We start from the raw sequence: 24,549 nt of genomic DNA, 5'->3' as shown, positions 1-24,549 counted from the left end.
GGACATAGTAAGGAAACAAGCGCCCAGAACAGAGGATTTTGCCGATCCATTGTAACCTAATACAACCCATTGTATACTAACCCAGATCCGGACAGCCCGACTTTGCGATAACTTACTAAACTTACTTGATAACGTCGTTCATTTACACACGGAGGAACCAGCGTCTCGCTCGAGACTGTAGGTACCAACGTATATTTAAACACTCACCTTGCGTGAGTCCACTGCTGGACTTTTTTCCATTTCAGAAAAAAAAGAAGTCGGAAAATAGTGACGTAGATTCCGCGAGGCACTTTTGGGAGGGCAAAACCATATGTTGCTGTCGTATTATCAAGTTCTCAACAAACCTCCGAATCTTCTACAATCTTCTACACCTGCTGGATCCAAAATATAGTAAACAACATGCGCGGGAATGAACCGCATTGTTTCATTTCATGTTGGACCAAGAAGGAGAGAAAAGCACAGGAGAGCTTCTATCGAAGCACATTTGTGAAATCCACCGGCGGCAAAGAGGGAGGTGCGCAGTTGCCCGCACGTTGGTTCTGCAAGTGGCCATTCGGATGTAATCATAATAGTTCGCACAATTTTGCAGTCCGCGCGATTTGAGGACCTGAGAGACAGGTCAGCTGCGGGTCCCACAATGATTAGGAATGAGTTTGGAAACTTGTTCAGAAGATCAAAGACAAAAATATTGCACGAGCAAATAACCATCGAACATGATTGTATTTATGCAAGGTGCAAGGCTACTGGGAAGTAAGAGAAATGTTACTCAGGACTGGAACAGAAAATGACACCAAAAAAAGGGAAATATAAAACGACGGAACAGATATACAAGATGTACAACACGGAGTGATGAGAGTTTTTCTGTAGCAATTATAGGCACAGGCAGAGAATCGACGATAGAAGGCAGTTACAACAGACAGACAGATAGACAGGAAAGAAGACAAAATGACACAAGAACGAAAAGATCGAGCCACGAGTACAAACAATAATAGAGAGGAAGAAAAGATAAAATGACAAACATGTGCGGACAGTATTGTTACAAAGAAAAAATTGCAATCGGGAATATTTGCGTTACGTTGTGCTTGGTTGATGCTTTCGTTGTAAGAAATCAAAAATGAAAAACAAAGTTGCAGATTTGACAGCGCGTAACCGGTGAACGTTGATTTCTCGAAAGGAAATGAACCCTCGTTTCGCCTTTCGTAAGAGAGAAGGTTCAGGGGACCAATCTTGAATTTCTGGAACGGTGGTTTTTTTCTGTCGTCAAGATGTCGAAAGTAGGAGTGGGAATAGAATGATAACGAGCGAGAGAATGGTAGTGATGTCGTCATACAGCGCCGGAAAAGAATATTGGCAACCGATGATCGTTCAATGAAGATACTTCTCGTTCAGAGCGTGAACCTCCTTGGACAGATATGGCCAGGTCAACGTCCTAGCCAGTTCTTTTTTAAGCTTTCGTTCATCACCACCGGCGCGCTCTTTCGCCAGTTTAATCTCCCATCCGCACAGGTTATAAAGTAGCCGCATATTTGGCTGAATGAGTACTGAAAGTCGTCGCGAGCGAACAATCAGATACGCATCCACGAGCGGTAGGTTGAGGTGTTTCATCACATATGCAATCTATGCACCGTATAAAATCAGTAAAAAAGAAAGAGAGTCATAGAGGAATCATACGCACCGTGACAGTCGCGCTTCGCGACACGCCTACTCTGCAATGCACAAGGACCTGCCCACCTTCCTGCCTCGCCTTGTCGATCCAATCACATATAGGCTCGAGCTGGGGCTCGAGAGTATCAATTCCATCATCACACACGCCCTTGATGTCCAGCACCTTGATGCGCCCTTCGCGTTCTTCGATCCACAACGAGCCGTGCCCGCCGGGGCCCTTGCCTGGGACGAAATGCGCTCCAGGACCTGGCCGAGCACAAGCATCCCCTGCCCCGCCGTGCATGCTCATATGATGCGGAGGCGGAACTAGAGCGCATTCGCCCACAGAAACAACATGCGTGATACCCAACGCATGAAGCATATACACATTCGACGCGTGATTCCTAAAACATAACCTTGAGTTCAAGGAAACTAAACATAATAAGACTCTGACGTACAGATTTCCAAGATACAAAAACGGCAGCACCCTACTGGGGAAACTGCCATCGAACCGTGGATCGTTGAACCACGACTGGTGATCGCCTCCGAACAAACTCGGCAGCCACGGACTCGTGCTCGCCCTCGGTCGTCCTTTCACGACGCCCATCATAGGAGGTTGCGGCTGCGGCTGCTGCGTAGTAGTCATCCCTGCAGGAGGCGTAGCTGGCAAACTCCCAAACTCAAACTGTGGCTTCTGCGAGAACTGAGAGGCCGATGTGCTCTGCTGCGACGATACCACCCTCGCATGTGGGACAAGCTGCGCCATTGAAGGAGACGACGCGGACGAGGCCCCAGAAATGGAGCTGGTAGCAACCTGATGTGATGATGACTGCTGCTGCATATACCCAGGTGCATGAGCAAACGACACCGACTTGGCGGCAGGCCGCCCCGTAAACGCAGACGGGGTTGGGTTTGAAGTCGTACCCGGATTTTGATTCGAGTTTGCATTGCCAGCACTGGATGACGAACCAGACCAATATCCTCCTCGTGCAGGCACAACCACTGGACCTCCTGCAGTCCTCTTTCCATTTGCATTGATGCTCCCACCCCCAGTCGACGAAGACGAAGATGATAGATACACACCAGTCGCCAATCTTTCACGCTCCCTCTCCCTTTCTCTCTCCTTCTCTTTTTCTCGCTCCCGTTCCTCACGCAGCCGGTTCTCCACGCGACGCAACAGGCCCAGGTCAGTCTGGTACACAAAAAAGCTACGCCGCTTCTCCACCTGCAGCTCGAGGTAAGCCTCGGGCAGCATTAACGACTTGATCGCCATCAACAGGCACAAAGCTGGGACGGACGATTCGGTGTACCCATCAGAAGAATACAACAAAATTTTGAGCGGCCTTGAGCGCGCTTGCACAGGCGTCGGTGGGTGGTGCGACATGGAAGACGACGGAGAGGTCATGGACCTCATTCGCGCGGGGGCGGGGGGCAGCGGAGAAGAAGGAGGAGGTGTAGGGGCCGCCTTGGTTGTATTGTTGTTACTGCTGCCACTGCCGGGGAAAACAGGGAACGACGGCATGAGCGCCGTAACAGACGACCAGCGCCTCGAGCCCGCTCCACCAGTAGTTGCCGGTGGACTCTCTCCCTTCTGGGACTCCTGCACAGGGGCCACAGGAGGAGGTGGAGGTGGTGGGACAATAACAGGCACAGGCACAGGTTGGATCCACTTCTCCAAAAACCTCACCACAGGCATAAGTGCAACCATCGTCCCCTGCGAGTTCGGGGGCGAGCTGGGGAACGGTAGGTGGATTACCGCGTTCGCATGGGGAGGGGGGCGCGGCGGCGTCGGTGGGGCATGCATATTTCTAATTCTTGCCTGCTCCTCCGCGCTCTTCCCTGCACAGAGACGCACGAGACGCGCTGTCCATGCTCGTTCCCATCGCTCCCGCCACATGACATCTAGCATCCCAAGATGCTCCTCCGCCGCGCGCAGGTGCGCCGCGGAAGGGAATGGCGCAAGATCATGGCACTCGACACAGATGTCATACCCAAACCCGTGTGCTGGGTCGTTCGTCGCGGCGTAGTTGAACGGGTCATCCGCGGGGAGCGTGCCCTCCGCATCCTCCTCCTCGAACCCATGTTGGTATTCTAGACCAAGTTCGCCATTATACTCCTTCATGAGCCCATCGACCCCACGCAGATGCCGCGTGAGCGTCTTCCAATTCCACTTAGCGTTCTCTTCAGCATTTGCATCGGTCGTTGTCGTTGCCGCCGCTGCCGCGCGTGCGACACTTGCTGCATGCCTGAATTGTGTCGGTACGTCAGGCGTCAACGGCACATCACCCGAGTTGCCCAGATATACCTGGCCAACGCGAGGATCCCATACAGGTGAGGGCCCAAGGTCGCTGTACTCAACAGGCGTTTTTGTTTGTCCTCGCGAGGATGCAGACGTAATGGGCGGGAGACTGATAATCTCAGATGCCTTAGTCAAATCGCGCATCTCCTCCCGCTCGCGCAGAGCAAAGTCGACTGTATTGGGCAGGATGTCTTCCTCTTCCTCCTCTTTCTTTGTGTCCTTTTCCTCTGTCTTCTCAGCCTGCGCCTGCTCAGCAGCAACACGCGACGCAGCGGCCGCGACAATATCCACGACCTCGTCCACATCCATAGCATCAACATCTACACCCGCCTCCACCGTATCCACCACCATTCCCATCCCCTCTGCCTCCGCCTCCATTCTTACCCGCCTCGCTTCCGCGGCCGCCAGCTCCTCCTCTCTCTTTAACTCAATAACATGCCCATCCGACCTATCCGTATGAGCACCACCATCCATCAGTGCCGTGTCCGCGCCGAATACGGTAGCTGTTGCGGTGGCGGTAGCAGTGGCGGCAGAGCCGACTGCACTGGCTTCGACACTAACACCCAAACCCAAACCCCCAGGCACACCCGCACCACAGACGCGCATCATCATATGCGGCATCGCACGGCGCATCTCATCTTCGTCCGCGTCGAGCACAAACACATTGTACTCCAAAAACTCCGCGCGTCGTCTGTGCAGCGCTGCAATGTGCGGATGCATAGCAGAGTCCTTCTCCGTCTGCAACTCGGGCATCTGATGTTGCTGTTGCTGAGCCGTATTGTCATCCTCGTACACCGGCCCAAAATTGCTGCCGGAGCTCCCACTGTCCCCCGACCCCTCCCGCTCCATCATATCCAACTTGTTCTGCACCGCCTCCCTGGCCTTCAGCGCCCTCTCCGCGCCCCTGATGGACTCATCGTCCAGACCGGCAGCACGCAGGCGCTCCGCGCGTTTTGCCTTGATCGCAGCTCTGAAGCGGCGCGCGAGGGCCAGAGCCGCAGGCGTTGCACCGTGCGGAGAGTAGATGACAATGTCAGACAATGTAGCATAAATCGGCTGTGTGAAGAGAACAAGTTAGTGTGTGTGCATCAAGAAACACATTTGGAGAACAGAAAAAAGTGAAAGTTGGACGCGGCGACGAGGCCAATCATTCGATGAAATAAATTTAAAAAAGTTGAAAAATCAAAACTACCCCGCAAAAAAGGGGGAAAAGAGGAAAGGCGCAGATCCAATATATCAAAACCTTGTCCGGGGAAATTTCATATTCCAACAAATAAAAGACAAATGGAAATGAAACGACAAAAAGTGCAAATCAGGGAAGTCGTCGCTCATTTATCAAAAGAAAGCATATACGAGTCACATCCTAAGCGCAATTTTTTTCTTCTCCAAATCCACACATAAGGCGCCTGCCTATCCCACCACCCATTTCTTTCTTTTCCAACTTTTGCGCCAGAACCATCTGAAAGGGCTTGCAAAGCACAAACCAAACTGAAAAAGAGAAACGGCAAAAATGTCCAAAAAAAAACTCAAATGCTGAGTAACGAAACTCTGAGCAGAAGCAAGAAACAACCAAAAAAAAAAATGAAACTATTTCTTGTTTTGTTCCCCTTTTCCAACCGCTGAACACCTCGCTCCATCCATAGCACCCTTGGGGTATTGTCATGGCCTTCAATACCACCATCTATCTCGGCAACCAACGAAAATTGGGAACAAAAATCGAGATGACAGACAAAGAAAAGAACGCCAAAGTATAAAGAATAAAAAAAAAATTGGCTTTTGACTTCGACAGTAGAATAAATGTGAACTTGGATTAAACCCCAAACTCTCATTCCACAAACGAGGTGGAATAGAGAGACGAAAGCAAAAAAAAAAATCCAAAAAATATAAACGCATTGTAAACAGAAACATGGAATGCTCCTGTTTACAAGAAACACAAAGAGGACAAGGCAAAGAGGTTTTTCTTCTTCACCGAAAGAACCACAATTAAACTCGACCTCCTCTCCTCTAAGTCGCAAAATTGCAAATTCAGGATACCCCAGGCGTCAAAATCAAAGAAAAAAAGAGACAAAAATTAAAGAAAGGAAGGAAGGAAGGAAGAAAGAAATAATGATCCGCAAACCCTGCGGCAGACCTCCAAGTATACGATCCAACTACCCTCCAACGCGACTCCAACTGTAATCCAAAAGAAAAAAAAAAAAAAGAAAAAAAGAAAAAGAAAATCTGACCACTGAAAAACAAGAACACACGCATAATTCAAAAAAAGCCACCACGAAAAAAAAAAAAGAAAGAAAAAGAAACTTCTTGGAACCCCTCCAGAAAAAAAGAAACAGAAAGAAAAAAGCCACAGAAACATCACATAGGAATACGACGATTTCCCCAAATTGCCTTTCCAAAATTGAAATAAAAAAAACAAAAGACATCTGTCCATCCAAACGCCTCTCAAAAGAAATTATTTCATAAACAAAATGACGTTCTTTCACCAAACCCCCCAAACAATTTTTTGTTGAAAAAGAAACAAGAGAGAAAGAAAGCAACAGAAAGAAATAAAAACAACCTCCAAAAAAAAGAACACAAAACCAAGACCAAGACCAAAAACAAAAACAAAAAAGAATCAAAAGAAAGAAGAAACTCACCACTTGAATTCCAAAATTCCTCAACGAGATTCCATCCGGTACACGCGCAGGGACGAACTCCCACCTCCCATCTTCCTCATCCTCATCCACATCCACATCTTCATCCTGCTCACCCTCGCCCTCGCCCTCACCCCCACCCACAACCCCATTCCCATTCCCACCAACATCCACACGCAACCTCCCCTTCTCCCTATGACGCCCATGCCCAAGCCCATGACCATGACTATGCTTCCTCCCCTGCCCTTTAACCCGCCTCAACAGCTCTTTAGGCCGGAATGTGGATGTGAGCAGCGGTGGTTTTGTCGGGTCTGTTGCTCGGCGTTCCTTGGGTTTGGGTTTGGGTTTGGGGTTCGAGTCAGGTTGTAAGAGTGTAGTAGGTAAAGGTAAAGGTAAAGATGAGGACGAGGGTGAGGATAATGGTAAAGGCAAAGGTAGAGGCAAAGGTAAAGGTGAGGCGGACGCTGGGGATGTGGTGGGTATTAGTTCTTGATGTTCATGTTGAGATTGAGATTGAGATTGTTGTTCATGTTCATGTGGATGCCCCGACTCCTGACGTGACTGTAAACGACCCACCCTCTTCGCATCCAGCTCAATCTCCAAAAGCGACATCGGCCTCCCCTGTCCTCCCTCTCCCTCTACGCCTAATTCAGCATTAGCATCAACATCGACATCAACCTCTTTCGACAGCGGGCTGCCAGCAATATGTGAGATGGACGTTGCAGGCGACCATTCGCCCTCGCCTTCACCCTCTGTATCTCCTGACATCGACATCGACGGGGAGCCTGTTAGAGAAGGCGACGCTGACACGGACGCTGATGGGGAAACGGACACTGAATGCGGTGGTGAATCGACGAAGGAGGACGAGGAAGACACAGATGACGACGGAGACGACGAGGTTGACGTTGAGGCAGAGGCAGAGGTTGCGGAGAGCGAAGATGAGGGTGAGATGGTTGCGAATGTGAGTGGGGAGAGGGATGTATGCGTCGCATGTGTTGTTGTGCTTGTTGTAATTTGCGCGTTGGCGGTTGCGTTTGTTGTCGTCGTCGTTGTACCACCTTTACCATTCGAATTCGAATTGGAATTCGCATTTGCATGGCCATTCGCATATGAAGAGACAACGTTCCCATTTGCAATCGAAGAGACAGCATGGCCATTTGCAATTGTGTTCGTATCAATCCCCAGCCCCTTTCCTCCACCGACACCGACACCTACACCAGGCACCGCAACAGGCGGAGCGAGCACCAACGCAGGCCGGTGCGCAACAGGGTGCATATGCGCGCCCTCGTAGTTCTGTGTGCCTTTGGCGTTGCCTGTATCGACAGTGAAGACTTCTTCAAGTGAAATGACCTGCGGCTGCGTCTGTGTCTGCGTTGACGGCAACCGTACTTGAGCAGCGGAAGCAGAGGTATGCGACCCATCTTCATCCTCATCAGCATCCGCATCTTCTTCGTCCGGGTCCGTGTCAAGGTCGAGCTCAGCATCAAGCGGCCGATCTCTGTACCCCATCCTCTCCCGCTCTTTCTCCTTGTCCTCGAGTGCTCCTTTGTCTGTATCAAGGTCTTTGGCCGCCACAGCCACAGCGGCCGCTTTCGCAGCGACAGCCGCCTCGTTCGTCGCCTCGAGCATAAGCAAAATGTCCTGCGCGTCGGTGTCGACGCCGCGCTCTGGCTGGCTATGCGCATGCGCATGCGCCGGGTCTAGGTCAAGGTCCAGGTCCAGATCCTCGTCCTCATCATCATACAAAGACGACGAATCCGAAGAAGACGAAGACGCGGAGGAAGACGAGTCGGAGGACGATGGCGCGTGCGGGTTGTGGTCCGTGTCGTCCTCGCCCGCTATACCTCCAGCAGCGTTGGTACTAACATTTGCATTTGCATTCGCAGTGGCGGTTGCGGTAGAAGTGGGCCCGACAGGCTTGCGGCGGAGCACCCTGAGCGAGGCCCAGTCCCGCGCACGCTCGAGGTCGTCCTCGCACACGACCCATACGAGCCCGCGGTAGTGCGGCACGCGCGGCGTAATCCGCGGCGGCGGCTCTGCACCGTGCTGGTGCTGATGCTGGTAATGGTGTCTTTGATTCCCATTGGAGTTGGTGGTTGTGTTATTGGCAAACGACGAGGCGAAGAATGTGTTCTGGGCGTGGTTGTCGCCCTCGAGGCCATGTAAGAAGGGAAAGAGGGTGTTGTCCGGTGGGTGAGCGAGTGTATGCTGTAGGTGGAGGTCGGCGAACTGGGGTGCAGATAGGGCGCGAATGGGGGGCGAGGCAGTGTGTCGTGGGGAGCGAGTGCGGGGGCGGGGGCGGGGGTGGTTGTGGTGGTGATGCGGGGTATTGGTATTGAGGGTATGGGGGTCATTGTCGGGAGGTGGGTGGAGGACGGGGAGGGCAGCGAGGAGACCGTTTGGGTAGACGAGGCCGTGGGGGTGGTCGACGTCCATGGCGTTGCATTAACAGACGGGAGTATGAATGTTGAAAGCAAGCCCAGCTTAGACTATTGGGGCACGAATCAGCGGACCTAAATTTGAAACATCATCTTATCAACAAGCCCAGCCCCTCCTTCTCACACTCTTAATTTCCATCCCCTGTCTTTCAATTTGTTTTTCTAGTCAATTTGTCGACAACACCGACGACGACGACGACGGCAACAACAACGACAACACCGGTACCACCACCGACAACGACGAGGACAACACCGTCAACAAGCCTCTCACAGTGTCTTCCATTCACCACGCCAAACAGCCTCCGCGCCACCCTATTCTATTCCATCTCAAAATTAAATTAACCCACACCACTCTCACTCCAAAAATACACGCTCGCTCTATTGTCCACATCATCCCACCTCCTACCATCTCTACAACTCTCCCTTTCAGCGCTAACATTCTCTTCCCTTTCTCTCCACAGCACACCACAAACCCTCATTCAATTTCAAAGAACCCAATCACCCTCTTCGATCACGTATATCTGCGCCACACACACGATATACCCGACACAAAGGATCCTTCCTTCTCCAACTCAAAATCCTCTTCCCCATATCGCACGTATACCCGTGCTATCTGATAAACAGTAACTCCGTCTTCTGTCTTCTTCGAATGATAAGTACCGCATTGGAGACCTCAGTCTGTCAATGTCTTCATCCAGGTTCGACGGGAATTTATAATAACTGCTCACATCGAGGTCCGGAATTTCGAAGCTTCTGCCGTTGCTTGCTTCTTTCGTGACTCGAGGCTTGATCCCTTTTTTGTTCACAACATAGCATTGTGCAAGATAGCTTTTGCGACTATTCAGGATCTCCTATCCTCCTCCTCCTGCAGAGAGCAATGACAAGGGCTCCTCAAACCTCCAACAACAACTCTCGACATTCGATTCAGACGGTCGGGTGACCACCCCCCACTCCCGACTCCGAATTAAATAAATATAAAATACGACAAGAACCCAAGTCATACACTGGGCATCACCAATGCCAATGTCAAATGCAATGGAATTCTTAAAATGAATAGACTGGTACGTTGTCGCTGGCAGATCGAAAGCGTGGCGCGCGATAGGAGACCAGCTTGAGAGATTAATTCCAAGTAACCGTAAACCATGCATCTAATTCAATTCTTTAAATTCTAGTCATAGACTATCCAAGACTTTCAAGAAATACTGTTTTCCACAACACACCGAACAACCAATTATTTAACAAACAAAGAAAACAGTCAAAAATCACAAGCACAGAATATCCATAAAGCACTCAGATTCAATCGACAACATCAAAATTCAACTCCCAACTCTCATCAGATCCCAAAGACAGTCGACATCTACAACTGACACCACCCTCACCTTGCCGAACGCTGACAATTTTCTGATCAAAACTCAAAACATCACGAAATTTTTCCAAGTTTCAATTGTTCATCGACGCAGCGCTATTTTTAGCACACCATCATTCGGCTCGCCGCCGCTTGATCACCCATCCGTCCATAGTACATAAGTAAACTCTGCTTGCTGGGTAATGCATGTCATATACAATACAGAGCTGGTTTGTGTCAAACTTCTACTTATGTATGTACATACGCATAGTGTGAATGGCATGCACATTCACAAAGTCTCAAACTCAGACTCATCACTCATCTCACGGGCCAGATCATCTTCATCTTCATCCACATCTACATCTTCATCTTCTGTTCGGCTCATTCAAATGAAAATCAAAACAAAGTAAAATCATACAACGACATACGTACACAATGTACATGTGTACATATTTGCCTACAGATATATTTATATAACTAGTAGTCAGAAGTTCAACACAGGAAATTAGTCATAAGCGCCCGTCACTCTTCCCTCCCCAGGCTCCCCTTCCTAAAAACTTTCACCAATTAACAGTATAAACATTGCACTTGCGTTACAGCAGAACTTAACACGCTGAATCAGAATCAAGAGTCCAAATAATACAAGAAAGATCCAATCCCGAAGCCGAAGCCGAACCTCGAGGAAACCCAAAACCAAAACCAACACCAGAACCAGAGTAAAAAAATAAAATAAACTAGCCTCGGAGATCATTACCTTTGCTTCAACTTCACGTTCTTCTAGTACTAATACTACATCTATATATGTTTTATTCTCTCTTTGACGTCTGAGACTGACAACTGTACGGTCTCGTCCGGTGACATCCCGACTGACACTACTACCACCGCTACTGCCTGCCACTGCCCCATCATGACATGATCTCCTCCCACCCAACCAAAAGACTCATTATTTATCGCACCACCACGATCATCTGGCATCTCCTCACACTCCCACTCCTATCTAAACATTCCACTAATGCCAACCAAATCCAATGCAAAGAAGTTCAAGACGACAACTGTAAGCGAAATAATGAATAAATAGAGCGATTGCAAATTTACCTTGACCGAGTCTGGTGGCGCAGAGTGGACTCGGGTAGTAGTCTTCGAGGTCGAGTCGAGTTAGCACTGGTACTGGTAGTACTACTAACGGTAACTAGAATGAGTAGATAAAAGTGTATATGATGTATATATTTATATATATATAGGAGAATTCCTATTCCCAATTCCCAAATGATTCAACGCCTACCTGAACAAATGTCAAAAACTGAATAGACCCCAATTATAAAACTTCAAGCTTCAAAAATATACCCCTAACAGAGCCTGATGCAGGATAGAAGTAGGATATGATATAATTTTCATGATCACCACAGCTTCATATCACATCACATCATAGTGTTGATTGATCACAATCACAATCACAATCACAATCATAGCTTAGATAGGACGAAAAGCGGCTCTCGCACTCCTTCCTTCCCAGCCTGAGCCCTTCCACTTCACCTGCATAGAATACACACATACACGGCTCGACATACCCACGATGCATCAAACAAAGGCGATAACATATCACACATCAAACGCGAGTTTGACGTAAATACTCACACCTCAGTGAACAATGAAGATTTCAAGAAGCAAAATCACAGATCACACCACAACAAAAGGAGGAAAAAATGGTAAGGGAGGAGGGAAAGGGGCAGGAGCCAGGAGCCAGGAGCCAGGAGTCAGGAGCAAGAATGATTACGGAAATTAACGCAACGCAATGCAAAGGCAATGCGACGGAAGCAAATGACATCGCAATTACTCGCCTTTGACGGCATTCAACATTCAACACTCACGTTTACATTCACATTCACAATCACATTCATTTTCACAATCAACGGCCCATGCTCTGTCTGATATATCACGTCAGAATCTTCAATCGAGAGTCCTCCCGAACCGTGAATAAGAATAGCGCATACACACGTACCTCGAGTAAAAGAGCCAGGAAATTAAAGGATGACATAGATGATAGATCCGAGGAAGACACACAGTCTTTTTACCATCGCCGAGTTGAAGCGATTGCAATAGCAGTTCGTCGCAAGAACATACTCGACACAGAATCCAGACACTAGTACACGCGCATACCTATACATTACTCACCCGATGACGAGCCCGCACAGCCATAAGTTGCAAAAATAAAGCTACTTGTGAGTATGACCACACTTACCTTCGAACAATTTAAACACACCATCTGTGTCCCGTGCCCCATATCCATATCTATGCGTTACGTTAACGCCATCATTGTTCTGCCAATTTAAATACCAACGCCAATGTCACCATTCGACCTGCAAAACACGCCTTTTCGGGATCTAGCAGAAGCAAGAGTGAGGGCGATAGGCGGCGAAGAAGGACAGGAGTAAGGAGTAAGGATAAAAAGGCGAAAGCGAGCCGCGGATACGACGGCAATTTAGACATGTACATGTGATAAATCAAAGAAGAACAAGTCGTTAGTGTTTGAAATCTGGTGAAGAGAGGGGAGGAAGTTGATTGCATATAATACCTAGTCGGGAAGGAGCATGAATTCCAGATAGGTCAGTTACTCACAACAGCAAGAATAACCAACAAAAGAACAAAAACCTCTATAGATTTCGCATTGAACACAGAACATCTGCATAAACCTCTGAGAGTCCTAAAAGTTCCACACGCATACGTCTAAAATAAGCGCCAAAAGAACACATCAACAAGGCGCATACAAGTGCCTTCTGAACAAGAAAAACGCACATACCTAACACCTATACCTATACCTATACCTCCCCATCATCCCCATTTCCTCCTCCCACCGTCGTATGATCAGGCAACAAACAACATCTATAACATCCCTCCGGTTCAAGCACCGAATACGAGATACTATTACATTGCGTCGGCCACGGGTAACAGTTCCTGTCGCATTGAAACTCCGGGGGCACCGTACTGCGGGATACCATGGAGTCAATCTGCGTCTGCATCTGGGGTTGGGAACGCGGCGCCGCCATCGCGGTGCTGACGAGGAGTAACAAGAATCCGAGTTTATATTTCGCCATTGTCCAGTACAATAAAGCTGTATGAGATTTCAAGTGAACTTAACGCAATGGGTTGCTGGAGAAAAAGGAGAAAAAACCATAAGCACACAAAGCAGACAACAAAAGCAAAGAAGTAAATACGCGCGCTCACCGCACCGAAAAACTCCAAGAGACGCGGATTATCCTGAGCCTATACCTCCCTAGCCAGCAGCGCAGGTTCTTATAGTCAATGCCCTCTCCACATCACACCGTAATCATGACGTTGACCAGACAAGACAAGGAACTTCTTCAACCGGTCCTCAAACATACCCGAACTTCAACTTCCATTACCTCTGGAACCAAATTAATCTCCGAAACGGACAGAGTTCATACCGACTTCATATAATCAGGAAAGGCCAGAGACATGTAGATCTTCAAAGTGGTTTAAGTGAAAGCGAGAGTTTCATCTAAGTTCAAAAAGTTGTCTCCCTCTCCGACGCGAAAACTGATTCTGAACGATCACGTGACCTCATCATGCAGCTCTGTCCTCGATTGAATCCCGAACCTCGGAAAATTGCACAAAGCCTAAATGCAATGCTCTATTCCATCGTGAGTTGTGTAGATAATGAGACGAAAAAAAGAGTGGTGATGAGAGACAACCATAAAAGAAAAAGAGAGGAAGCCAGCACAGCAAACCGATACCTCAAATCCACGAAACTGATAAATCTAACCCTCCAACGCCTCTTCACCTTCCTCCTCTATCTTCTCCAGCGAAGCTTGCTGTTGCCACATGCTATAATATAGCCCTCGCAGCTTCATAAGCTCATCATGTGTACCCTGCTCGACCACTTCGCCTTCTCTTAGCACAATGATCAAATCTACAGGTCCCAAGAATAGGAGAATAAACAAGAAGGATTAGTCATGGTGAGAAAAAAAGTTAAAGAGTAGAGAGAGAAAGAGAGACGCACCGGATTCAACAACGGTGCGCAGACGATGAGCAATGAAGATGCTTGTACGTGCTTTATCCAGTAGTGCCGTGTTGATGTTCTTCATAAGCTCCGACTCGGTATGAGCATCCAAAGCAGAAGTCTAAACGAAAAAGCAGGGAAACAATTCAATAAAGTTACGCTTCTCGGAGGAAGAAGAAGGAAAAAAACTTACAGCCTCATCAAAGAACAAAATCGGCGGATCCTTCAACATAACCCTCGCCACCGCCAATCGTTGTTTCTCCCCACCACTAATCATTAACCCGCGCTCACCCACCATCGTCCCATACCCAGCAGGCAACCTCTCGATTGTCTTATCCACATTAGCCTTCCTAGCAGCCTCTACCACCTCCTCATCGGTCGCATCCAGCCTTCCATACCTCACGTTATGCATAATATCCGCATGGAACAACGGCGTATCCTGCGGCACCACACCGATATTGCGCCGGAGCGACTCGAGCTGCACCCGCGTCACATCTTGCCCGTCGATGAAGATTCGCCCAGAAGATGGCTCGTAAAATCGGTAGAGAAGGCGGAAAACGGTGGATTTGCCGCACCCTGAGGGTCCGACGATGGCTACTTTTTTCCCGGCGGGTACCGTGAAAGAGAGGTTGCGGAAGATGGGCCGGTCAGGGTGGTATGCGAACGCGACGTTGTCGAACCGAATCGATCCGCCGTTGAGAGTTAGCGGTTGCGCGTCTTCTGCGTCCTAAAATGACAGCCTCAATGGGTTGATCGGGAATGGTTGTAAAAAAGATATACCTTTGCTGGTGTGTTTTCCTCAACAAGTTTGTACAACACCTCCATATCCAAAAGATTTTGCCTCATCTCCCTATAAATCGTGCCCAAAAAGTTGAGAGGCAGCGACAGCTGGAAAATCAGCTGGTTGACCATGACCAAATCTCCGACAGTCATAGTACCTATGACGCGCATAATATCTCAGCAAACCATCGATGCATAGTATGAAAACAACAAACAAACCCACCATTCACAACACCCTGCGCAGCCAAAAACATTGCCAGCGTCAACGCACTCGAGAAGATGACATTCTGCCCCGAATTCAAATACGCCAGGGACGTCGTAATCTTCACACTCGACTTTTCATAATCCGCCAAATGCTTGTCGTACTGTGCAATTTCATACTTTTCGTTGTTGAAATGCTACTGGTGTCAAAGAAGCATATGGAAGTTGAGTGGAAAGTGGAAAGTGGGAGGGAAGAGGGGAGGAAAGGCACTATGAGGGGTATGCACAACGTGGGGATATATTTGGCCAAGCGCACCTTGACAGCTTCGAAGTTGATCAATGAGTCGACTGCAACGGTAGCAGCTTTGTTGTCGGCCTGATTAGCCTCTCGCCTGAAACGAGTTCTATATTCCAAAGAAATAGTCAGTAAATAACATTAAAGCATAAAAAAACGCAAACCTCCAGGAAGTCGTCCGTACAGTAAACCAAGTATACGCAACCATCGCCAAAGCAGTAATAGCTGCAAAGTCCCATCCAAACTTATATGTCTACGTCATCAAAGAAACAAAAAAGCGTTAGAAATTGACCTAGTCCTCAAAACCAACAAAACACTCACCAAAATTCCACAAACCATGCTAATTTCCAGCGCAGTAGGCGCAATTCTGAAAATAATGGCCTGCAATAAAAACGTAATACCCCTACATTACAAGGGGCCACAGCCAAAGTTCAGCAAAGCTTAGTATACATACAGCAACGCAATAAAAGCACTCACTTGGTCCCACGATCAATAGCCCGCGTCAACCCACCCGTCTGCCGGCTCAGGTGGAATTTAAGATCGAGATTAAGCAAATGCTCAAACGTCTGCCTTGCGACCTTGCGCACTGCACGCTGGCTAATGTTGGCAAATACTGCGTTTAACAGCTCGCTTGAGAGTGTTGCGCCGATTCTCGCTGCGCCATCTATGAGAAAGAGGGATGGTCAGTCTCACTGGCGTTGTAAGAGCGGCGGTAGTAATTGGAAATGGCTAAGTAAAGTCAAAAGAGAAAAACGCACATCCAATGATCAGCGACCCAGCAAGCACCCACACTGTCGACGAAGACGTTATATCCACGTTGAGCGAATCCACTACCGACTTGAAAATTTGCGGCACTTGCACATTTAACACCTTTGTCCGCAATCCACCTTCACCATCAGCACGCAGATAAGGTAGACAAGCGTACCTTCGCGAGGACAAGCAACCCAAACCCACCAAGCACCGTCAACCGCGTCTTCCAGTCGTTTTTCGGCCACACATTAACCATGAGCCGTTTGATGATGCTCCAGTCCGTCCGGCGTTGCTCCGCGTTAGTTGGATGCTCTTTCTTGGGCGGGGGCGGCGCCGTTGTCTTCGCTGTTGCCGTTGATGTAGTAGCCACAGCCTTTCCAGCAGCAGCAGCAACAGTCGAAGAACCGTGTGTTTGCTGCACGGTGGAGTTAGTTGCACTGGGACTAGCAGCGTTCTTCGTAGCTGGAATACCATCTTCAGGTGGCGGCTGCGCCATATGGCGGAATAACCGTCTTCCGCCACTGCTGCTGGCAATGCCGATACTCGTCGTCCGCCACGCGCCTCTGACCAAAACCGCGTGTTGTATGCGAGGATGGGAGCATTGTGAATGCAGGTGTGGATGGGGTCGTCGTGCAACAGCCGACAAGCTCCAACTGCGGGTTCCCGTACACCTCGCTCTGCTCGAACCCGAATTCAAACCCGAACCCGAACCCGGACCCGGACCAGCCAAACTTACCCCACGCGCTCCTAGAATCCCACTTGCACTTCCGCGCGCTGGAGCTATTCCCGCCGTCTTAACCCACGTCCCCGTTGCTTCCGCTCCTGAATACACCCAGTTCTCCCGTGTAGCCGCACCTACAACCCGCCGCGCACAGAGCGCCGACGCAGATGCCATCCCAATTAAACACCCAGTCTAAAATCCACTTTTTCGTGGAGAAATTAGCAACCCTTGTGCTTCTTTTGCTTGTGCACACACACAAAATATTGACGTCTCGCAGTTGGAGTTCTTGTTTGTACCGTCAGTGTGAGAGAAGTCAGAGATGACGCATGAGCAAAGTATCGTCTGTCGTATGTCGGCCGATGCTACTTTTCAAAGTATAGGTTCTGAATCTCCTGAGTTTGCGTAGCGTTGTACAGTCGTGCTCGTGCCGGATCTAATCGGTTTCGCGCACGCTAGCCACAAGTCTCCCGACACTGGAGGACCTATAGTATACGCTTTGGAAGCTGGGGTTCCACACGGTCAAATATTCAAGACAGCGCAAAGCAGAGAAGCGCAGCCTGGAAGAAGAGAAAGATGAGGGGTAGGAGCAAAAACGCGATTAGGGTACCCACATGACGCGATTCCGTTGGATTACCCCTTTCGGTATTACTGTGGTTTTGCAATCTAATCAGATAACGCTGGCACAGAATCTTTGATCCGTTTTTCCAATTTCCATGCCAGTGGCTTTGAACAAGCGAGGTTGCCTTTTGCTACCTCGCTTTTTTGACAATATCCCAACGATGTCCACATATTCCAGAAAATATAGCTGTATTTTATACATAATATCTAATACTAGTACTATTAAACTATTTTGTTTCTTGAGGTCGTGCCACGAGTTTCAGACCAGAAACTTGGTCTGCCTCCATCCGCTTCAACCCATCGGGTATTCCAGCCAGGCCATTTGGCAGAATTTCAATGTTGTTTGGCTAATCACCAGGCAAGCGGTTAATCATTTAAGTTCCCATCTCAGATAAATTCTTGAATCTTACCTTGATCACACCCTTCTCGAGCCACCCTGCTATTTTGTCGTGATACAATGTACGAGTGAGTTCCACATTCTCTGGCGACCTCAACAATCCGAGAATAGGAATGACTTTCTTATCCTCCGGGACTTTGACGGCCAATGGAAGAACTGTGATCATTTGCCCACCAGCAGACAGAATGTCCAATCCAAGTTGCTGCGTGGCTGCTGAAGAAACGGCATCGTATAGCAAATTGATTGGCTTATCGGTCACTTTCTTTATCTCAGAAATGATATCACTGGACGAAAGGCTGCGATCAAGAACAGCCGTAGCTCCTAGCGATTTCAAGAACTCTGTGTGTTTGAGAGACGCGGTTGTGAAAATCGGAGAGAAACCGGAGAGCTTTGCGAGCTGAAGGGCTGGGTTATGGAAATTTGTCTCAGTATGTCATAAACATCGCAAAAAAAGAGTGTATACCTATTTGCCCAACCGAGGTCGCACCACCGAGAACGACAATAGGTGTTCCGGCGTAAGTTCCTTGGGTGGACTCGTCTACTGGTGGAGCGATACCTAAGCCGTATGGCTGTTGATTGTATAGTCCTACATATGCGCATGTCAGGACTACGGGAAGTGCAGCGACCTGCTCGTATGTGAAATTGGGAGGAATCTAAAGAGATTGCCATTAGGATATTAAGAGAGTACAGTTATTTTGCAGACGCACTCTTGCGACGCTTTCGGCGACGGCAGTTGTGTATTGCTGGAAACTACTAGCTCTGTTCTCAAATCTGCCTTGAATGAAGCTAGCAAAAATATCCATGACGTCAGCAACGCGCCCAAAGGTCGCGTCCAATTTACATCGACTAATGCACTCACACTCGATCCCCTTTCTTGAATTCAGTAACTCCTTCACCGAGCTCTTCAACGTCTCCAGCTACATCGGTACCCAGAACGGCTGGGAATTCCTCCAAAAATGCTCCATATTTCTGAATCTTCCAATCAACTGGGTTGAGCGACGTCGCTTGGACCTTGATGAGGATTTCTCCGGGGCCAGGTTTGTATATTTCAGTGTCCTGGATGACCAGATTGCCGAATTTTTTGTCGAGAACGAGGGATTTCTGTGTAGTAGGCATGTTTCACTCTGGAAGGTGTGTCTGGGAAGCAAGGGCGTTGGAATGTCTTTGGACGGCTATGCTAAGTTTGTCGAGCTTAAATATCAAATATTGAGCCCCTGAGAACGGATGGCATCATCGCAGATTCGTGAGGCTACTATACTAAAAATATGGTGGAAAGAGCAGATTAGTAAAGATTTGAAAGTTTAAAAGGTTGGTATCTGGGTAACGGAATAGAATGTTCTGGATGATTCATGCATTAATAAGATTTTCTCGGCCTACTATGGCTTTTCTCAACTTACAGTCCCGGCTTCACATGTTCGTTCAACATTGGGGCCGATAGATATGTTTGAGATGATTTGCGATGATTTGCGATCACGATGCTACCAAGGTCGGGCTATTTCAAGTAACACAGTTCAAATACGGCAAAAGGAGGTAATGAAGATAGATCTCCCAGTTCAAAATCATTGACTCCTTGAAGAAGTTCGACGATGTCTCCGGCGATATTATAGCAGATTATTCTTCTGGTTGGGGTACTGGATATCTGTTTCGCCACGAACATGTTGCCGATTTTTGTATGGTGATATGATCTTTGAGTCGACGCCATTTCAAGTGGCGAGTATGGGGGACAATGATTAGTGTGGCTTCATGGATTTGGCATCCGTTGTAATCGTAGCGGTGTTCAAATTGTCCGCGAGTCAAGGCAAAACGCACCGAAAAACTTGGAAATTATTACCTGTCTGCCACTACTTACCTACAGGTCAGCAAATCGAAAATACGTCATAGGAAAAGTTAATGAATCTACTGACAGATATATAGCCTTTTATTACCGCCCAGTTAATGTCAGCAATTGTGTGCACATTACTCAGAACATTCGATCATCTAGCAGCGTCCGCGATGTGTCATGGTCATGACACCAAAAAGCTTCGGTTCGAGTAGTATCAGTCCATGGACCATAACCAAATGATTCAACATGTCGGCACGCGTGAAAATGTGAACTTTATTCCGTATAGTTGTGTTACACTAATGCCTGGAGGGCCTGCGGGTGGTCTGTTAATACTGATTGGTCATTTGAACAGCCTGAAGTTTCATAGATAAGGTTTGTTGGGAGTATACGAAGAGTAAGGCCAAAGCCGGTCTGAAGGAGTGTCTCTACATAGAAAGGGGAACGGACGGATGTAATAGGACTACGCTATCAGCGAAAATATCCCACGGTTGTTTTTTAAAATCATATTTCCCACAAGGGGTTTATAGCCTAGTAAATTACCAAACTAGTAACTGCACTTGCCTGAGCTCCTAATTTTCTGGAAAGGGAAGGTAAAAAAAATTAACAGCTTAAGTATATAGGCATGAAGGTACATACCCAAAACCATGAACGGAAAAACCAAAATGGACGTCACATGGAGATACCCCTGGGTATGTTGTATTCCTTCTCTTTTAAGCGCGGACTTCCACCAGCAGCCGGTACGGTTCATAGGTCTGTAACATAAGGAGAAAGGTCTGAATATTACCTACATTTCTTCTTTGCTTCAATATACTAACCTCTTTTGGCCGCCGCTTATGGGGCCACGCTGGCCAGTATGCGTGGCCCGTTCAAATCTTTGCTGAGGCCGAGCATCCAGTAAAGGAAATGGGCCATTGTTTGTAAAGGACTACAATGCCAACACAATATCACCGTATAAATACCTTGCTTTATAGTACTGTATATCCTTTATATTCTTCACCACCTGGTATCAGTGTCGGCATGTCACAAGATTCAGAGGCCTACTCTGCCATGGAAAGAGTTACAAACCCTGATGACAGGGAAAAAACGATGCTCTTTTCAAGAAACTACACATTTCGGTTCGCATACAAATATAACACGGCTATCAACATATTTCGACATATGCCCCAAAACAACCATATGAATATTGGGTTTTTCCCTTTGGAACTGATAGGGCCGGAAGTCATCTTCGACATCAGAGGGCCAGATTCCGACTTCTGGGTGTATTCATTTACCAGCGATCTAACCTCCAATACCAAGTCTAAGCCCGTAGGCCGTGTAGGACATTTTTGGCTAGACAGAGCTGATACAGGAAAGCCGCCACCACTCTTTTCCGCTCAGAAAAAGCCACACGATACAGCCTCATATGATATGGCCATTTTTATAGTACCAGTTGACCATGAAATGGAGGGTAAACCGCTCGATAGAGCTGATGCTGCGCGAATCTGCGTGGCCGTATTTAAAATCAGGTTAATAACCAAGGGTACGTCACTACATGAGCTTTTCAACCCGCCAATTTTAACAGTGTCTAATCCATCATAGCGACGTTCATCAAAATGGGATTCCTGAAAGCCGATTATTTTGATTTTTTCGCAAATCATGCACGAATGAGTCCTGATGAAATGAAGAAATCTTTGCTATTCGTAGAGAGCTTTCTCTCGGCCACGGATCCTTTTGATTTTGACCTTACGTATGATATTCAATACAGCGACTCCGACCTTGGAATTAAGAAGGACAACTTTCTACAAACGTGGCCAGTTTATTCGCCAGAAATTCCTGTCGATTTCTACCAATAACGTTATTTGTTCTGTTGGTACATGTTCTCGGTATCGTTTGTGGGTTATATTTAGAATCAGGATTCTATAGATTATTCAACTTGGTGGCATTATATTTGTTTAGGCGCCCAAAGGTTACAGTCGCCCCATTCATTCTGCGGATTAAACTTACAGTACCGGGCCAGTATTCTAGAAGATTCTGTATAACTGCGAGGCCCTATTCGTTGAATTTCACGGAAACCTAGTTTTCTCGAACACGTTGGGCCATGAGTACTTGAGTGGCCCAGATACACGGGGACAAAAGGTGCTATTGTGCCTTTCGAGAAAATGATGACAACGTTGTTTTTACTTGGGCACGAATACCATACATATACCACACCAACACCATTTAAATGCCATCAACGCCCTGTTTGTGTGCATCCTTCCCAACTCGTTTTCCTCCCTTCCGCACATTCATACTCCCCAACCAAACACAAGTCGCAGGTCATGTCTTTTCCAGTTCCAATCATGGTGGCAGGAAATAATTACACCTTCAGGGTTGCCTACAAAGACAACCCAGGACTACCAACTCCTCATTACGAAATCGCCATGCGCAAAAACGATGACAAAGTTTGCACATGCTACTTTCCCCAGGAGCTGATAGAATCCGACCAGGACATTGTATTTGACATCCGCGGTCCAGATTCAAGCAGCTGGGTATACATTTTCGATACAAACAACCAATTATTTGTCTCCTCCAGCATAAAATCAATGGGGCGACTCTCAGACTATTTAGTCCATCGCGTCGATATGGCCAAGCCATCGCCTCGGACCTTTGTGGACAGAAACCTTGAATACGGAAAATGGAAGACCCTCGATGTTATAGTACTTCCTTGCGACCACCCATTGGGAGGAACGGTGATCAACAGCATGTACGATATAGAAACGGATACGTATGTGGCGAAATTCAGAATGTATCTTCTATCATATGGTACGTTCAGTCCCTGTTTTTACAATCAGAAGTCCAACTCACTTGCTGGAATGTAGACACGCTGATAAAGACAGGAATTGCCCGTTGATTCTCGAAAAACTGTTGTCGCATGTACTTCCTGAATAACGGCTGGGTGCGTGGCCGTTGTGGATTATCTAAACCCCACCTTCCAATTCCCGCATTGTTTTGAGCATGATTGTATTCCGTAGACCATAAATCATCAATATGAAGTACATACAAGTGACATTCTGTTTGGAAGTTCTCTGTCTGAAAGTCCACAATGACATATTTTACGTTTCTTGAGGATGGGCAATCAACTTCGTGCCTGACACTTGATCTGCTTGCATCCTTGCCAAACCGTCTGGAATACCTGAAAGACCGTTGGGAAGGATCTCGACATTGTTGGGCTAGAAAAATGATAAATTGGATATTTCTGAGAACGGATGTTCTCCATGAGGACTTACTTTTATCAGACCTCGTTCCAACCATCCCGATATTTTGTCATGATAAAGCGTTTCAGTAAGTTCAACATTATGTGGTGCTCGCAATATTCCAAGCACCATGAAGGCTTTCTTGTCTTCCGATGGAGTTAATTTCAGTGGATTCACGGCGACCATTTGTCCTCCTGAATCCAGGATGTCTAATGCCGTTCTTTGCGTATCTTCTGAAGAGACGGTGTCGTACACAAAATGGATCGGTTTATCATTGCAGATTTTCTTTATCTCGGCCCTCATATCACTTGATGAAAGGCTCCTGTCTAAGATGTGCGTTGCACCGAGGGATTTGAGAAAAACCGTGTGCTTGGGCGACGCTGTGGTGAAGATCGGAGAAAATCCCGAGAGTTGGGCAAGCTGAATGACTATAATGAACAATTGAACCTCTTTTATGCCCATGCTAAGCTGTTTTACACGTACCCATTTGACCCACAGATGTTGAACCTCCGAGAACAACGATAGGGGTATCGGCATACTTGCCTTCAGTCGCCTCAGAGATAGGGGGATCAATCCCCAGACCATACGGATTCTTGTTGTATAGTCCTATATATGCGCAACTCAAAACTACTGGTAAAGCAGCGACTTGATCATATGTCCAGTTAGGTGGTATCTGTACAATCGAGTACAAAAAGTGAGATATTTGAGGCCAAAGGCAACACTAATGCACATACTCTTGCAACACTGGAGGCAACAGCGGTAGTGTATTGCTGAAAGCTACTTCCTCTGTTATCGTATGTGCCTTGAATAAACCTGAAAAGAAATTGTGTTGATGAGGGAGGTCGACTCGGACTGTGGTTACGAAAAACTTGAAACATACACTCGATCCCCGACCTTGAACTCACTAACACCCTCTCCAAGCTCCTCAACCTCTCCAGCAATATCAGTCCCCAAGATGGCGGGATACTTTTCAAGCACCCCAAGCTTCTGGATCTTCCAATCGACAGGGTTAAGTGACGTAGCGTGAATTTTGATGAGGATTTCGCCAGGACCAGGCTTGTAGATTTCTGTATCTTCAAGAACAAAATTACCAAACTTCTTATCAAGAAAGAGGGCCTTTTGAGTGGGGGACATTTTAAGCGATACGGTTGAACAGAATGGTTAGTGGCCTTTATATACCCAAATAGACCCTAATCGATGTCGACTGACCCGAAGAGCGCTGAGAATCAGATTATCAGAATCAAAGTTAGGTCAAACGCCTTCGTTACGCCGGTATCTGAGTTCTGATGTACTTCTGCTTCTGAGGCTCCATATTTTGTTTATAGAGAACCCCTGACAGCTCTTTCATTTGTGACCTATGATAATCATCAGAGTCGGAC

General features: G+C 47.6%; 6 protein-coding genes across 6 annotated transcripts; 2 read left to right on the top strand and 4 right to left on the bottom strand.

The window, feature by feature from the left end:
- Positions 1-1,365: 1,365 nt before the first annotated feature.
- Positions 1,366-9,009, bottom strand: JR316_0005696 (Dual specificity protein phosphatase PPS1; the record flags this gene model as incomplete). Its single annotated transcript, XM_047891452.1, has 6 exons — positions 1,366-1,617; positions 1,676-2,048; positions 2,103-4,999; positions 5,341-5,431; positions 6,063-6,115; positions 6,577-9,009. 6 exons carry the CDS (start codon positions 9,007-9,009, stop codon positions 1,366-1,368), a joined length of 6,099 nt encoding a protein of 2,032 aa, XP_047748801.1.
- A 5,123-nt stretch (positions 9,010-14,132) lies between these two features.
- On the bottom strand, positions 14,133-16,896 carry JR316_0005695 (Iron-sulfur clusters transporter atm1, mitochondrial; the record flags this gene model as incomplete). Its single annotated transcript, XM_047891451.1, has 11 exons — positions 14,133-14,284; positions 14,375-14,495; positions 14,568-15,101; positions 15,155-15,312; positions 15,378-15,552; positions 15,672-15,759; positions 15,815-15,903; positions 15,987-16,017; positions 16,128-16,314; positions 16,409-16,520; positions 16,576-16,896. 11 exons carry the CDS (start codon positions 16,894-16,896, stop codon positions 14,133-14,135), a joined length of 1,968 nt encoding a protein of 655 aa, XP_047748800.1.
- A 1,070-nt stretch (positions 16,897-17,966) lies between these two features.
- JR316_0005694 (Zinc-type alcohol dehydrogenase-like protein C2E1P3.01) lies at positions 17,967-19,252 on the bottom strand (the record flags this gene model as incomplete). Its single annotated transcript, XM_047891450.1, has 5 exons — positions 17,967-18,086; positions 18,150-18,541; positions 18,600-18,789; positions 18,844-18,922; positions 18,996-19,252. 5 exons carry the CDS (start codon positions 19,250-19,252, stop codon positions 17,967-17,969), a joined length of 1,038 nt encoding a protein of 345 aa, XP_047748799.1.
- A 1,723-nt stretch (positions 19,253-20,975) lies between these two features.
- Positions 20,976-21,790, top strand: JR316_0005693 (uncharacterized protein; the record flags this gene model as incomplete). The annotated part of the gene is made up of 2 exons (XM_047891449.1): positions 20,976-21,477; positions 21,537-21,790. The coding sequence occupies 2 exons, from the start codon at positions 20,976-20,978 to the stop codon at positions 21,788-21,790; spliced, it is 756 nt and encodes a 251-aa protein (XP_047748798.1).
- A 465-nt stretch (positions 21,791-22,255) lies between these two features.
- JR316_0005692 (uncharacterized protein) lies at positions 22,256-22,827 on the top strand (the record flags this gene model as incomplete). Its single annotated transcript, XM_047891448.1, has 2 exons — positions 22,256-22,739; positions 22,796-22,827. The coding sequence occupies 2 exons, from the start codon at positions 22,256-22,258 to the stop codon at positions 22,825-22,827; spliced, it is 516 nt and encodes a 171-aa protein (XP_047748797.1).
- Positions 22,828-23,029: 202 nt separating this feature from the next.
- Positions 23,030-24,304, bottom strand: JR316_0005691 (Zinc-type alcohol dehydrogenase-like protein C2E1P3.01; the record flags this gene model as incomplete). The annotated part of the gene is made up of 5 exons (XM_047891447.1): positions 23,030-23,146; positions 23,204-23,598; positions 23,654-23,843; positions 23,905-23,983; positions 24,051-24,304. 5 exons carry the CDS (start codon positions 24,302-24,304, stop codon positions 23,030-23,032), a joined length of 1,035 nt encoding a protein of 344 aa, XP_047748796.1.
- Between the last annotated feature and the right edge of the window lie 245 nt (positions 24,305-24,549).

Source organism: Psilocybe cubensis, chromosome 5 (assembly GCF_017499595.1).
Source record: "Psilocybe cubensis strain MGC-MH-2018 chromosome 5, whole genome shotgun sequence".
Lineage (NCBI taxonomy): Eukaryota > Fungi > Basidiomycota > Agaricomycetes > Agaricales > Agrocybaceae > Psilocybe > Psilocybe cubensis.
Note: the sequence above shows the minus strand (reverse complement) of the source record. Positions and strands in the feature narration are given on the sequence as shown.